The sequence below is a fragment of the Microcaecilia unicolor genome, chromosome 2, assembly GCF_901765095.1.
Source record: "Microcaecilia unicolor chromosome 2, aMicUni1.1, whole genome shotgun sequence".
Classification (NCBI taxonomy): Eukaryota; Metazoa; Chordata; class Amphibia; order Gymnophiona; family Siphonopidae; genus Microcaecilia; species Microcaecilia unicolor.
In genome coordinates this window covers 442,579,378-442,593,009 of record NC_044032.1, presented here as the reverse complement: position 1 = coordinate 442,593,009, position 13,632 = coordinate 442,579,378, and the positions used below count along the sequence as shown (strand labels likewise).

The window sequence follows — 13,632 nt, the reverse complement described above, 5'->3', positions numbered from 1 at the left end:
CCCTCACTTTCATCCAGTGTCTTCCATGCCTCCCTATCTAGCACGTCCACTCTCTCTCTCTCTTCCATCCAGCATCTCCCCTCTCTCTTTCTCCTGCTTGCCCCTTTCATACAGTATCACCCCTCTCTCTCTCTCTCTCTCTCTCTCTCTCTCTCTCTCTCTCTCTCTCTCTCTTTCTTTCTTTCTCTCTCTCACTCCCTATCCAGCATCAGTGGTATAAAGGCTGTTTTTTATGTTAATGCTCCTGATCCTGAGAAACAGCAGCAGCAGCAGTGGCAGCAGGCAAGGTCATGGTTGAGGCTGTCTCCCCAAGCCTTTTACATTTGGCACTTATGCTTTCTTTGACAGAAACAGACCTGATAGAAGGTTATTGAATGTTTCTAGAAAGTTTCACCTGTATACCAATGAATCAAAATCGTTAAAGTGGGCAGCACTATATTTTGTACTTATGTGAGGACCGGCATGCTGAAAGACATGCAGATAATCTATGAGGAAAATGGCCATGTTGGACTGCATGTCATCTTCATCTTTTTTATACTGTGTTCCTTATGAGATGCCTAGTAGTGTTAGGGTACATAAGTTTCAATTCATCCAAATGACTTACCTTGGCTCCCACATTAGACTTCATCTGAATTCATGAAGTACTGATATCTTTCTCTTTCCCTTTTCCCAGAATGCCGTGAGGTGTTCATTCATATGATGACAGACATTCTGAAGGAGCTCATGGAGAATGGAATAGAGGAGGAGGCCTGCGTGGAGCTGCTCAGTCACATCCTGGAGGTCCTTTTCAGGGTTGAAAAGGTATGAATAAATTTGCAACTTCAGAAGGTCAGAAGGAGGAATCTATTGCTCCCATCAAGAGAAAGAACTATTATACATGGCGTTAGTAATATTCACTCTATTGCAGAGTAGGAGATCAATAAGCCAGTCCAATGGCTCACTGATTGGGCAACTTGTTCGAATCTGAGATAATATATCAATGGCCTTAGATCTACAATATATACCTCAAGACTTTTGGACAACAAATCCTATAGAATTATCTGCTGAAGTTTTTGTTACCCTTTCATATGAAGGGCATTCAGAAAACATTACAATAGTGATATTTTATGGACACCATTTGGTATATTCATGGAGGGACTGCACTTTTTGTCACTTCAGTTCTTGATTCTGTGAGGGGAGACATCATAACAATTAAAAACAATCCAGGACCATTCTTTGCCCGCTACCCTCTCTTTTTTTTTCTGTGCCAGTTGATAGTTGCATTGAACTGGAGACGATACTTACAGATGAAGATTTCTGTTTACACTCAGCAGTGATAGATCCACACATAACATGCCCTGCTTACAGGCAGAAGTTTTCTATTGCTCAGGCTTAAGATTTTTATTAACTCTTAATGATCACATACATTACAATGGAGTTATATCAAAATGGCAGCCCTCAGTGAATATAGATACTCTCTGGCTGAACCTCATAGGTAGGAACAGGGAAGGAGAGAAGGAGAAGTTCTGTATGTTTAACAAGGAGAAGTGGCTGAATGATGAGGGCAGTGGTTTGAACACCAGTGTTCAAATTTCACTTCTCCCACTGACATGCCTTTTGACCTTGAACAAACACTATCTCCTGTTGCCTCAAGTAGCTACTTACTGGCCATTATTCAGAGGCACTTATCTGGTTAGCCAGTGGAATATTCAGTGGCACTAACTGTATAGCATCACTGAATATTCCCTCTGACCACTTTGGCACTGTTGGCAGAGCATGGGCAAAGCCACAGGTTATCTGGTTAGAGGTGATATTTGAACCATGTAAGTATATAAGTACATAAATATTGCCATACTGGGACAAACTGAAGGTCCATCAAGCCCAGCATCCTGTTTCCAACAGTGGCCAATCCAGGTTACAAGTACCTGGCAAGATCCCAAAACAGTACAATACATTTTATGCTGCTTATCCTAGAAATAAGTAGTGGATTTTCCCCAAGTCCATTTTAATAATGGCTTATGGACTTTTCTTTTAGGAAGCAATCCAAACTGTTTTTTAACCCGTCTAAGATAACTGCTTTTACTACATAAGTGCATAAGTATTGCCATACTGGGACAGACCAAAGGTCCATCAAGCCCAGCATCCTTTTTGCAGCGGTTGCCAACCAGGTCACAAGTATTTGACAAGATCCCAGAGTTTAATTACACGTTCAAAGAAGAAATATTTTCTCCAATTTGTTTTAAATTTACTACTTTCTAGTTTCATTGCATGCCCCCTATTTCTAGTATTTTTGGAAAGAGTAAACAAGTGATTCACGTCTACCCATTCTACTTCACTCATTATTTTATAGACCTCTATCATATCTCCCTTCAGCCGTCTTTTCTCCAAACTGAAGAGCCTTAGCCGCTTTAGCCTTTCCTCATAGGGAAGTCATTCTATCCCCTTTATCATTTTTGTTGCCCTTCTCTGTACCTTTTCTAATTCCACTATATCTTTTTTGAGATGTGGTAGCAAGAATTGCACACAATATTTGAGATGCGGTCACACCATGGAGCGATACGAAGGCATTATAATGTCCTCATTTTTGTTTTTCATTCCTTTCCTAATAATACCTAACATTCTATTTGCCTTCTTAGCCGCCACTGCACACTGAGCAGAAGGTTTCAATGTATCATCAGCGATGACTCCTAGGTCCCTTTCCAGGTCGGTGACTCCTAATGCGGAACCTTGTATTACATAGCTATAATTCGGGTTCCTCTTTCCCACATGCATCACTTTGCACTTGCTCACATTAAACGTCATCTGCCATTTGGATGCCCAGTCTCTTAAGGTCCTCTTGCAATTTTTCATAATCCTCTTGCGATTTAACAACTTGCAATAACTTTGCATCATCAGCAAATTTAATTACCTCGCTAGTTGCTCCCATCTCTAGATCATTTAGGACATCAGCACCTCTAGTCAGCACTGATTCTCAAAAATTCAGTGCCAGGTAGTATTTGATGCTGAATATCTGGTGTTTTATTTTTTCCTCTGGCAGCCAACATTTTTAAAGATGCTGGATGCTGTGGGATTAATATCAGTCCCTTACATTATAAGCCCTTTTGAATGTCCTCCTCCCAAATCCCATTGAGCTCTAGAGACCTTCACACCCTGCCCTAATCATTCATTACTAATAGCTCACAGACACATGTGCTCCCTCTTTCCTACTGTCATGCACAGTCCTAGTGCTAATGGATTAGAGTCACACAAAGGACATCTTGATATTCGCGAAGTCTATATTATTATTTTAAACATGTAAGGCAGATTTTAAATAGAATGAAAAATTGGTATTGACATGTCCAGCTTGGGATGTGTCAAATTCTGTTAGTATTTTAGAAAAGAATCTGCCAACATGAAGCCTTTTTTAGCATATATGCAGGAATAAATGTGTATGTGCCAGCTACATTTGTCAGGGTAGTCATTTTACAACAATCAACATCTAAAACATCAACATAGACAAAGTGTCAACACACACAGATAAAGGGATCTTTTACTAAACTGTGTTAAGCAACAAGTACGGGTTTAACATAGAAACATGACGGCAGATAAAGGCCATATGACTCATCCAGTCTGCCCATACTTCGTAACCCCTAACTCTTCCTTTTCCTAAGCGATCCCACATGCTTATCCTATGCCTTTTTAAATTTTGACACAGTCCTCGACTCCACAACCTCCACCAAGAGGCCATTCCATGCCTCCACCACCCTTTCCATGAAATAATGCTTTCTTAGCCTATTCCCTCTTAACTTCATCGTATGCCCCCTCATTCCAGAGCTCTCCTTCAGTTGAAAAAGATTCACTTCCTATACATAAATCCTCTTGAGATTTTTAAATGTCTCTATCATGTCTCCTCTTTCCCTCCTGTCTTCCAGCGTATACATGCTGAGGTTCATAAGCTTGTCCCGATATTTTTTGAGTTCAAGACTGCTTACTAATTTTGTAGCCGCCTTCTGGACCGACTCCATCTTGTTTATATCTTTGCGTAGGTGTGGTCTCCAAAACTGCACACAGTACTCTAAATGGGGCCTCACCAGAGACTTATTCGATGGCACTATCACCTCCTTTTTCCTGATAGTCATCCCTCTTTTTATGCACACAAGCAGCCTTCTGGCTTTGACCATCGCTTTTTCTACCTGTTTGGAAGCTTTAAGGTCATCAGACACAATCACCCCCAAGTCCCGCTCTTCCTGTTAAAACCAGCAATGTGATACAGTACCTGAGCTAGGTGCGACCCTGACTTAACCCTCCATTACCTCAGGTACAAACTTAGATTGTGAGCTCTCCAGGGACAGGGAAATACCCAGTGTACCTGAATGTAACTCACCTTGAGCTACTACTGAAAAGGTGTGAGCAAAATCCAAATAAATAAATAAATAATGAGTGAACGAGTGAGTGAATGAATGATCTATTCGAAATTACTGAAACCAGCAATATACATGACCCTGAATACTGATATTGTTTAAATGAGTAATTAGCAGTTTATGGTCAACTAAATCAAGGGCAGCTGGCAGGTCTAAAGAGATTATGAGGGCCACCTGTCCTTCATTTAGATATTCATAAATTTCACTAAGTATCGCTACTAATGTTGTCTCAATGCTGTGTTGCTCTCTTAAGCCCAGACTGACAAGGGTATAAAAGATTTCTCTTATCTACAAAGGGGTAGATGCTCAGCCTGCAGCGTTCAGTGTTTTTTAGCTGCAGGCCGGCATTATTCACGGATACTCAGTGCTGGGTCATGTCTGGGCACCAGCACTGAATATCCAAGTTTATGCGGCTGGCCAGGGCCGCCGGGGTTGAGAGGGCAAAATTTTCCGACACCAGCAAGCTTCTTCTTGCTGCCTGCTTCCGGGTCTGTCCTCACCTGCTCCTGTGTTCCCCCCAGGACCCGTATGATTGCATTAGCCTAATATTGTGTTAATGCGATCATCTGGGTCTCGACTCCCGGCATGGACAGGAGCAGGAGACGACAGACTGTGGGAGCAGGCACGCAGGAAGTAGGTTGACGGCACCAGGCCCGGGTCTGTGCCCCCTCCCCCCCCCCCCACACACACACATTGGAGGCAAAGACAGAAAGGTAAGGGGCCGGGCGGGAGGGAGCGTCGCAAGTGGGGGGAGGGGCTGGTTTGCAGAAATCCGGTTCTGCCCCGGGCCCAGCTATATCTCTCGGTGGCCCTGCAGCTGGCTATCTCTTATGCAGTAAGTGTGATATTCAGCATGTGACTGCATAAGTGACACCACATAAAGACAGGACTGACTTAAAGTAGTCTGATTTAACTGCTAAAGTTAGGCAGTTAAGTGTCGATTCCACCCCCAGACCGCTCACAGAATAGCCGGCTTTGAGTTTTGTGATGATATTCAGCGGCAGTAACTAGTTAAATGCCACAGTAATCCTCAGTCTCTTATTTGTCCTATTTGTCTGTATTGAATAGACTGTAAGCTCTGTCATACGTGTTTAGTGTACAGTGCTGCATATGTCCAGTAGCTCTGTAGAAATGATAAGCAGTAGCAGTATCCCTGAGCAAGCAATTTAACTGGCTAGAATCCATTTCTTGCTGGTTAAATCGCTTTGAATATCAACCCCAAAGTCTTTTAATTGTACAAAAAACATTCTTTCTACAGTATAAGTTTGGCGATCAATGGTAAATTGGAGACTGGTCTGTAGTGCTCTGATAGTATTGGATCCAAGTAATTCTTTGTAATGACAGGTCTCACTATTGCTTAGGGTTACCATATTTGTGGATGAACAGGAAGGCTGGTGAGCGGATGGGCAGGGTGGAGGCGTAGCCTAGTGGTTAGTGCAGTGGACTTTGATCCTTGGAAACTGAGTTCAATTCCCACTGCAGCTCCTTGTGACTCTGGGCAAGTTACTTAACCCTCCATTGTTCCTGGTACAAAACAAGTACCTGAATATATGTAAACCACTTTGAATGTAGTTGCAAAAACCTCAGAAAGGCGGTATATCAAGTCCCATTTTCCTTTCCCTTTCCCTATCCTCCCCTTCCCTCCTTTACCTTAGTGTGGTACCCTGGTGATCTAGTGATGACCTCTTCGGGGCAGGAAAGAGCCCCCCCCCTCTTTCCTGCCTGGCACGTCTGCAGACTGTCTTGCCCCCAGTGCCGATTCAAAATGGCTGACAAGAGTTCAAGCAGTGACCTTGCAAGACTTCTGTGGAAGTCTCGCGAGGCCACCGCTTGAACTCTCAGCAGCCACACTAAGGTAAAGGAGGGGAGGGGAGGATAGGACATCCTGAGGCTCACCTGTGCATCCACTCGTCAGCCTTCTTGTTCGTCTGCAAATCCAGACAAATGGGCAGGCTGGCAAAACCCACCCGGTTGCCCCGACGTGTCCTCAAAAAGAGGACATGTCCGGGTAAAACCAGACGTATGGTAACCCTACTATTACTGTCTTCCATTGACAAGGAAAATGTCCTGTACTAAGAATTACTAATCATTGCTAAAATCTAATAATGCAGCAGATGAAGTGAATGAAGAAGGTACTTAGATGAAATAGGGTCCAGGTCCGACTTTCAGGAAAATAAAAAGCTAAAACTGCAGGCCTTTGCTTTCACCTCACATGGTGGGGTTGGGGAGGGATATACTGTATCTGCTATTAAATGTTGGTATATTGTTCCTGCTCTGCCTGAAGGTTTTTTTTAATGAGGTGAGAAATCAAGCACAATAAATAAATAACAAATATTCTAGTAGAAAAGTGCTAACTGTGCCCCCCCCCCCCCCTCCAAAGATGAACTACGTTTGCATTTTAGATTCACCCTTCTTCCTTTCTGCTTTCTCTTTCTTGTGTGTAAACTTTGAAGGAGAGACATTCACAGTGCACAGTTCTGTGCACATTATCAATACAGGGTCTGAGATAAGGCAATACACTATCCTGAAAAGAATTGTCATGTCACAGACACTGATTTGCAACATTGCCAGAACAAACCGATTGACGCATTCTATAACCAGCAATAATAGCAAAAGAAACCTAGAAAATATAAATAGACAAAATTATTCAGTATTTAACAATCTAGTTTAAGCCGTAAAGAAGTGAACAGTATCCCCTTACCTAAGAAACCAGCCCTCACAAAATAGCCTGGGGTCATTGACACTATATTAGCATAGCTTCTGAACATTACTGCCAAATATACAGTGCTGTTATAAGAAATAAAGTACTTTGGACATATGTCTGTGCAGTCTGAAATAACATTAAGACAGAGACACCAAGGGTGGCCCATCCCAAAGCTGGAGATTTACCACCACAATGCAGGAAATTGAAGACCAATGAGTGAGGTTTTTCTCATGGGCCCCAGACATGTCTTAAAACATTTCTGGCAGAAGCACATTCCAAAAACTGACATATTCTAATCAACCTTTATTGTCTGGTCATTTTATTTTTCTTATTGTGTTGGCCCTAGTCTCTGGTTTCTTCTTTCCTCTTTTTTCTCTTAACTGTCTTACCAGAGTCTCCTTGTCCATTTGGCACTTCTTTTCTCTCCATGTCCACCATCCATCTTCTCTCTGCATCCCTATCTAACTGACCCAGCATCACCCATGTCCTTGCCCTTATCTTCTTGCCAAGTTGAGCACCTTCCATCTCTATGTCCCTAGTCTTGCCCTCTCCAACATAACTCTTCTATGTCCCTATGCCCCACTCGCCAATGTGCCAGCATATCTCTTTCTCTTCCTTCCCTCCCGTCTCTCCCCCAGTCCAGCATCTCTCCCTATCTCTTCTCCTGCTCCCACCCAGGGGTCCAGCAAATGTTCTTCTCTCTTTGCTTGCTCCTGTTCTGTATCCCCTTTGCAAGTCCAGGACCTGAATGTACACAATTTCAATAGCCTTCAGGCTTGCAGGTTTCTTATATCTAATGGTACAGTAAGTATTTTTTCTATTCCTGGTGGGAGCCCCAGAAAAATAAAATTGATAGCATTACAGTGGAATTTGAACCTGCATCCCTTGGTTTACAGTCCCCTGCAGCAACCACTAAGCTACTCCTCTGATCTGCTTGCTGCTTTGATCAGAATGGCCACAATACCTGCAGCTGACATAGAACTTGGTTTTCCTTTCCAGTTTCACTTTCAGGGTTGAGGGAGGGGTCTAGCAACCACTGGGGAATTAAAGAGGGGCCAGGCACTGTAGGGCACTGTGAGGTTGATAGGTAGAGCGTGTGACACCCGTCTGGTTGTGCACTGGGAGCAGAAGGTGGAAGAGGCCTGAAAAGAAAAACTGGAAATAAAGTGAGTTTGCTGCTGTAGGGGCATTTTAGAAGTACTTCCTGCTGACCCTACAGATCTGCCTACTGAAGTGACTGCTTCACTTTGCTTAATATAGAACCACCCTTGTTGGGAGGGGGGGGGGGGGGAGGATAGGTTGCTTCTTGCCAATTAATTTTTCTTTTTCATTTAATTCTCTGTTTATCATAGGGCATTTATTTATGAGCTCCAAATAAAATGAATAAAATAGTGCTGATTATTGGATTATCCAGCTAACATTTAACCATTCTCGCAACACATTCCTCACACCTCCTAACCAGATATTTTGTTAGAAGGCGAATCAGCTGGCCAAAACTTAAATGGTCTGCTGGGAGAGAAGACATTTAAAAATCAAGGCATTTAGGGGGTGGGCTGCCATTAAGTAGGGGGAAGTTAACTAGGGCTACTGTTAAGATGGGTTATTTTACCACAAGTCATGCTTCATGCATGCTCAGTTGCACTAAAATTGAGCATACGTGCCAGAGTGGCAAAAGCAGGGCAGGCAGCATGGCACTGAGTATCGCTACAGGAAAGCTTCTGCCAGGGGGGCTGGGGGATCCCCGCCAGCCCAAGTATGTGGGGTGCTGGCGGGGGTGGAGAGCAGTGGGGAGGTGGGGAGAAATGTGCCCCCCCCCCACTTTGAACTCAGGCCCCTCCCCTAAAATTGAGGTCTGGCTACATCTCTACATTAGATATTTCCCTATCCTGAGAGGGCTCACAATCTAAGAGGCCCTCTTCCTAAAGTGCATTAGGCACTTAAGGAGAGATTTTATGTATTGCACTAAAACATCAGTACCAAAAAAAGCACTGTATTATAAGCCATGCTTAAAGTTAGACGGGGTGTACAGAATAGTGCTTACTCCCAGGAATTATGCCTAACCTTAGGTTCAACCATTTGCACCAACTGAAAAGTGGTGTAAATCAGGGGCTTAGCTATATGGGCCCCCCCCCCCCAGATTTGGCCATGGCCCCCCGCCGCCAACCCTTTTGACCCCCCCCCTTTCCCCCGCCACCACCTCTCCCCAGCCACCACCATCAGGTACCTGTGCTGGCAGGGGTCCCCAACCCCCGCCAGCTGAAGTCCTCTTCAGCGCTGGTCTCCGGGCCGGCGCATTGCTGATCTGCAAGGATTCTGTTTCTGTTTGAGTTGTCCTGATGTCCTGCACATAGGAACGTACGAACGTGCAGGACGCCAGGAGGACACAGAAACAGATTCCTTCCAGATCAGCAACGCGCTGGAGACCAGTGCTGAAGAGGACTTTAACCAGTGGGGGTTGGGGACCCCCCACCAGCACAGGTACCTGACGGTGGTGGCAGGGGAGGGTTGGTGGCGGAAGGAAGAGGGGGTCAAAAGGGGAGGGGCGGCGGTGGCGGGCGGAGGGTCAAAAGTGACGTGGGGGTCGGTGGTGCTGGAGGAGGGGCTTAAATGTGCCCCCTTACCTCAGGATCTGGACCCCCCTCCCACCGAAGTCTGGCTATGCCCCTGTTGCAAATGTACATTTCCTAATCCCCATTATTCCATAACAACACACATTACTTTTAGGAATGCCCCTGTTCCATTCATGACACTCCCATTTCTGCGCCCCCTTTTTCAAATTCTAGGTGCGGATCCCATGCCTAAATTCACACATGGAAAGTTCAATTAAATTTAATTAGTGCCAATAATTTCTTGAGAAAATGCCAATTATTGGCACTAATTAGCCTGTTATTTAATTAAGTTGTGCACACAACTTTTATAGAATTAGGGGGTTAATGAACATAAGAATAGCCATACTGGATATGACAAATGGTCCCTCTAACCCAGGTCACAAGTACCTGGCAGAAACTCAGTTAGTAGCAACAGATCAAGTGTAGCCTATAATAGTGCATATAGTTTTTTGAAATGCCCACAATCCACCCATTGCATACCCATGGCCACGCTTCCTTTTCAATTGTGCGCATTATAATTTAAATTCTAATTATAGCCAATTAGTGCCACTAATTGTTTGTTAAGTACCAATTATCAGTGCTGAATAGATAGTTAATTAAGTTGTGCGCACCAAATTAGCATTCACAACTTAAGGTGCCATATACAGAATTTGGGAGTTAGTGGCTTGCCAAAGATCACAAGAAGCAGCAGCAGGTTTTGAACCTGGCTTTCCTGGTTGTCAGTCTGGTATTCTAACCACTAGGCTGCTACTCCACTAAAAAGTGTTAAAATCATCAATAGTAAAATCAAAATGCTTATATAAACACATAAAAACAAAACTAGCTTTAGCCTTTGAATTACAGATCCTGAGCTTCTTACCAAATTGCCATTGGCAACTTGCTCTGTAGTTTTGGGGCACTGCTTTGAAAAACTGTGGATAGGGAGGCCTGGCAGTCTCTATGGCTCCTTTTACTGTAGCTGTATCTAGTGGAATATAGGGAGGCTTGAAAAACTCCATTAATTCATCCCTAGGACCTGTTTGATATTTAAAACAAGAAAACAAAGGGAGTTCAGAGACAAAATATGCTTTAATTGTTTGTTATTGATTTGAAACTTAGCCCTTTTCTCTGCAGTCTGCCAGTAATTTGCCAGAAGGAGACTGATACGGAGCTTATGGAAAAAATGTTCAATAATGCTAGAGGGTTAGCCATTCTCCCTTCCCACAGTTCTTAAACTAATTGCCAGTAGGGAAAAGTGAGTTAAATAAAAAATAAGCATGACAAAAAATTAGCCCTGCCTGAGAAATGTAGGGTTATTCCATCTGCATTTTCTTTTGCAAGCAAAGGGAAGCCATGTAGAAGCTTTATGAACAATACAAATCGAAAAATCCTAGGTGGCGATAGTTAAAAGATTTAACTGGATAACTTGAGGAGTCAGCCAGACAATGTTCACATTTCCTGCCCTGGCTACCCATTAAATTTTATTTGGACAACTTGTCAACTGGTTAAAATGTATTTATTTATTTATTTTATCCACTTTTACCCCGCTTATACCCTAAGCCAGTGATGGCGAACCTTTCAGAGACCAAGTGCCCAAACAGTAACCCAAAATCTAATTATTTATCGCAAAGTGCCAACAGGGCAATTTAACAGGGGATGCATGCCCCCCTCCCTCCCTCCCTCCCTCCCAGGTCCAGGGTCCCCCCTCCCTCCAAATTTTAAAAGTCATCTATCTTACCTTGTTGGGGTTAGGGCGGCAACAGCGGTAAAAAGCATGCACGCTCGGCTTGGTGCTTAGTTCAGTTTTCCCTTCTCTCTCTCTCTCAGCTCTGGTCCCGCCTTTGCAGAAACAGGACATGAGGGCGGGACCAGAGCTGAGAGAGAAAGGAAAACTGAACTAAGAACCGAGCCGAGCCTGCATGCTGCCGCCCTAACCCTGACGAGGTAAAATAGATTACTTTTAAAATTCGGAGGGAGGGAGCCTGGAACTTGAAGGGAGGAGGGAACGAATTTCCGGCGGGTGAGGCAACGGCGCGCGTGCCAACAGAGAGGCCTCTGCGTGCCCTCTCTGGCCCACGTGCCATAGGTTCGCCATCACTGCCCTAAGCGGTTTCCATAAAAACATACCTAATAAAAATCCAAAAACATACATAGTAAAATGTAGCCAGTTATATCGGGAAAAACAATTGGTATGCCGGGTGCATCAATAACATGTAGCCGGATATTCCGCTCTATCTAGTTAAAGATTCTCAGTTAAGTTTGCTCAGAAAAAACACTGTTCTAAACTTAACTGGGCAACTTTATCTGCTTAACTTTGGTAAGCTCTTTTCAACATCACTGATAACTGGGTAAGTCTGAATATCCAGTTATCTTTAACCAGAGATTGCATGGCTGAATATTAGCCTGTCATATGTACAAATTAAACAAGTAATCACAACAAAACTCCATGGGACATTCAGCCAGTAGGATGAATTGATGACTCCCACCTTGCAGCCAGTAATATAACAGATGACAGCAGATAAAGACTGAAATGCCCCTTCCAGTAGGGTAGTTAGACTTGTATCTGCCTCTCCATGCAGTTTACCCCCCTTCTGTGCTTTCGCTCAGGGTTCAATGTTTTCATTTGCATGTAATCGTTTTTCTTTGTAAAGTAGAAGGAAATATTGAGTGCAACCTCTGATTCAATAAAAATATCAGGTTCCAAGACAATCCTAAGAAACATCCAACAGCTTCACATCTTTTAGCATCCACTACTTGGGGGCTCAATGTTGGAGCAGGATGGTTGTTGTAGACCAAGACTGATGCGTTGGCAGATTTGTTTGAGTTGCTCATTCTGGGTGCTGCAGGTACCTTAGCAGAACCGTGCATCATGAAACTGTACCAGTAAACTAATATAATCTGTACCTGTGCCCCACCTTCACTGACTCTCTATCCCCTCATACAAACAAACTGAAAGCACATAAAAATACAAGGATATTAGAAAACCTTCTGAGCCAATTTGCTGTTCTGATGATTTAGCTGTTTCAGGAACAAGCAGAAACTGTGAATGATGAGCAATTCGTGCTGTACTACACGCCCCTAATTAATCCCTCTCGGACTGAAGGAACCTTCATTTCTCTATACTCATGACGAACATCACGCAGCACTGTGCAGGTCTGAACCAAAGAGGATACTTGTCTACCTCTCTATCTTGTTCTTTCCTCTAATTAAGAAACTTTGCTGATACAGACTTTCCTCAGCATACTCTGACAATTTGTTTGGTTCATTTCAGTGGGAGGATGGGACTGTGAAGGAGGTAATGCAAGAGCAACAATATGTGCAGCCGTAACATTTTCAGCCGATGGCAAATCTGCAGCATTCCTAATAACTGAGCGCAAAAATATGTCTGTTATCCAAAGCCTAGCTTGGTCTGTCTGTCCACCTACTAGAGTCTAGTTTCTTTCCTTGTCTCTTTCTTGTATCCCTCTACTTCTATTAAGTCACATGTTTTTGGATATACAGTCAATCTTCTTGGATGACCCCACATTGGTCTGAGATCAAAGGCCTTTAAGTGAGTTTATTTTACTGTAGCTTATTGTGGAACTTGCAAAATCACCCTTTCTACAAAAGAACATCAAGGTTGTTTACAATTCGAAGAGCAGATAGGCTCAGAACAAATAGTTAGATAGCAGGAAAAGAAACACAAAGGAGAGGAGCACAGCTACTACTGAAATGGCCACAACTGGCTATTCAAATAAATGACTGGGGGTGTTTGAATGCCTTGTTGAAGAAGAGAACTCCACAAGGAGAGAGTCAGTTTGTGTCTGAGTGTTTGAGGCCTGGGCTTTTAACATTCAGCCACACAATTATTCAGAGGCAAACTAAAAGGTTTATTCATGTAGTCAAAGGCCAAACATAAAGACACCTATCTTTCTCACAGACTCACCATGAAAAAAAGGATCTGGTTTCCTGGCAGCCCAAC

At 43.5% G+C, this 13,632-nt stretch overlaps 1 protein-coding gene across 1 annotated transcript in view; it reads left to right on the top strand.

The window, feature by feature from the left end:
- Positions 1-13,632, top strand: part of LOC115461208 (dedicator of cytokinesis protein 2-like) — a 1,592,043-nt gene that overhangs the window by 475,030 nt on the left and 1,103,381 nt on the right. Inside the window, 1 exon segment of the mRNA XM_030190877.1 lies at positions 674-801. Coding sequence (XP_030046737.1) covers positions 674-801 — 128 coding nt within the window.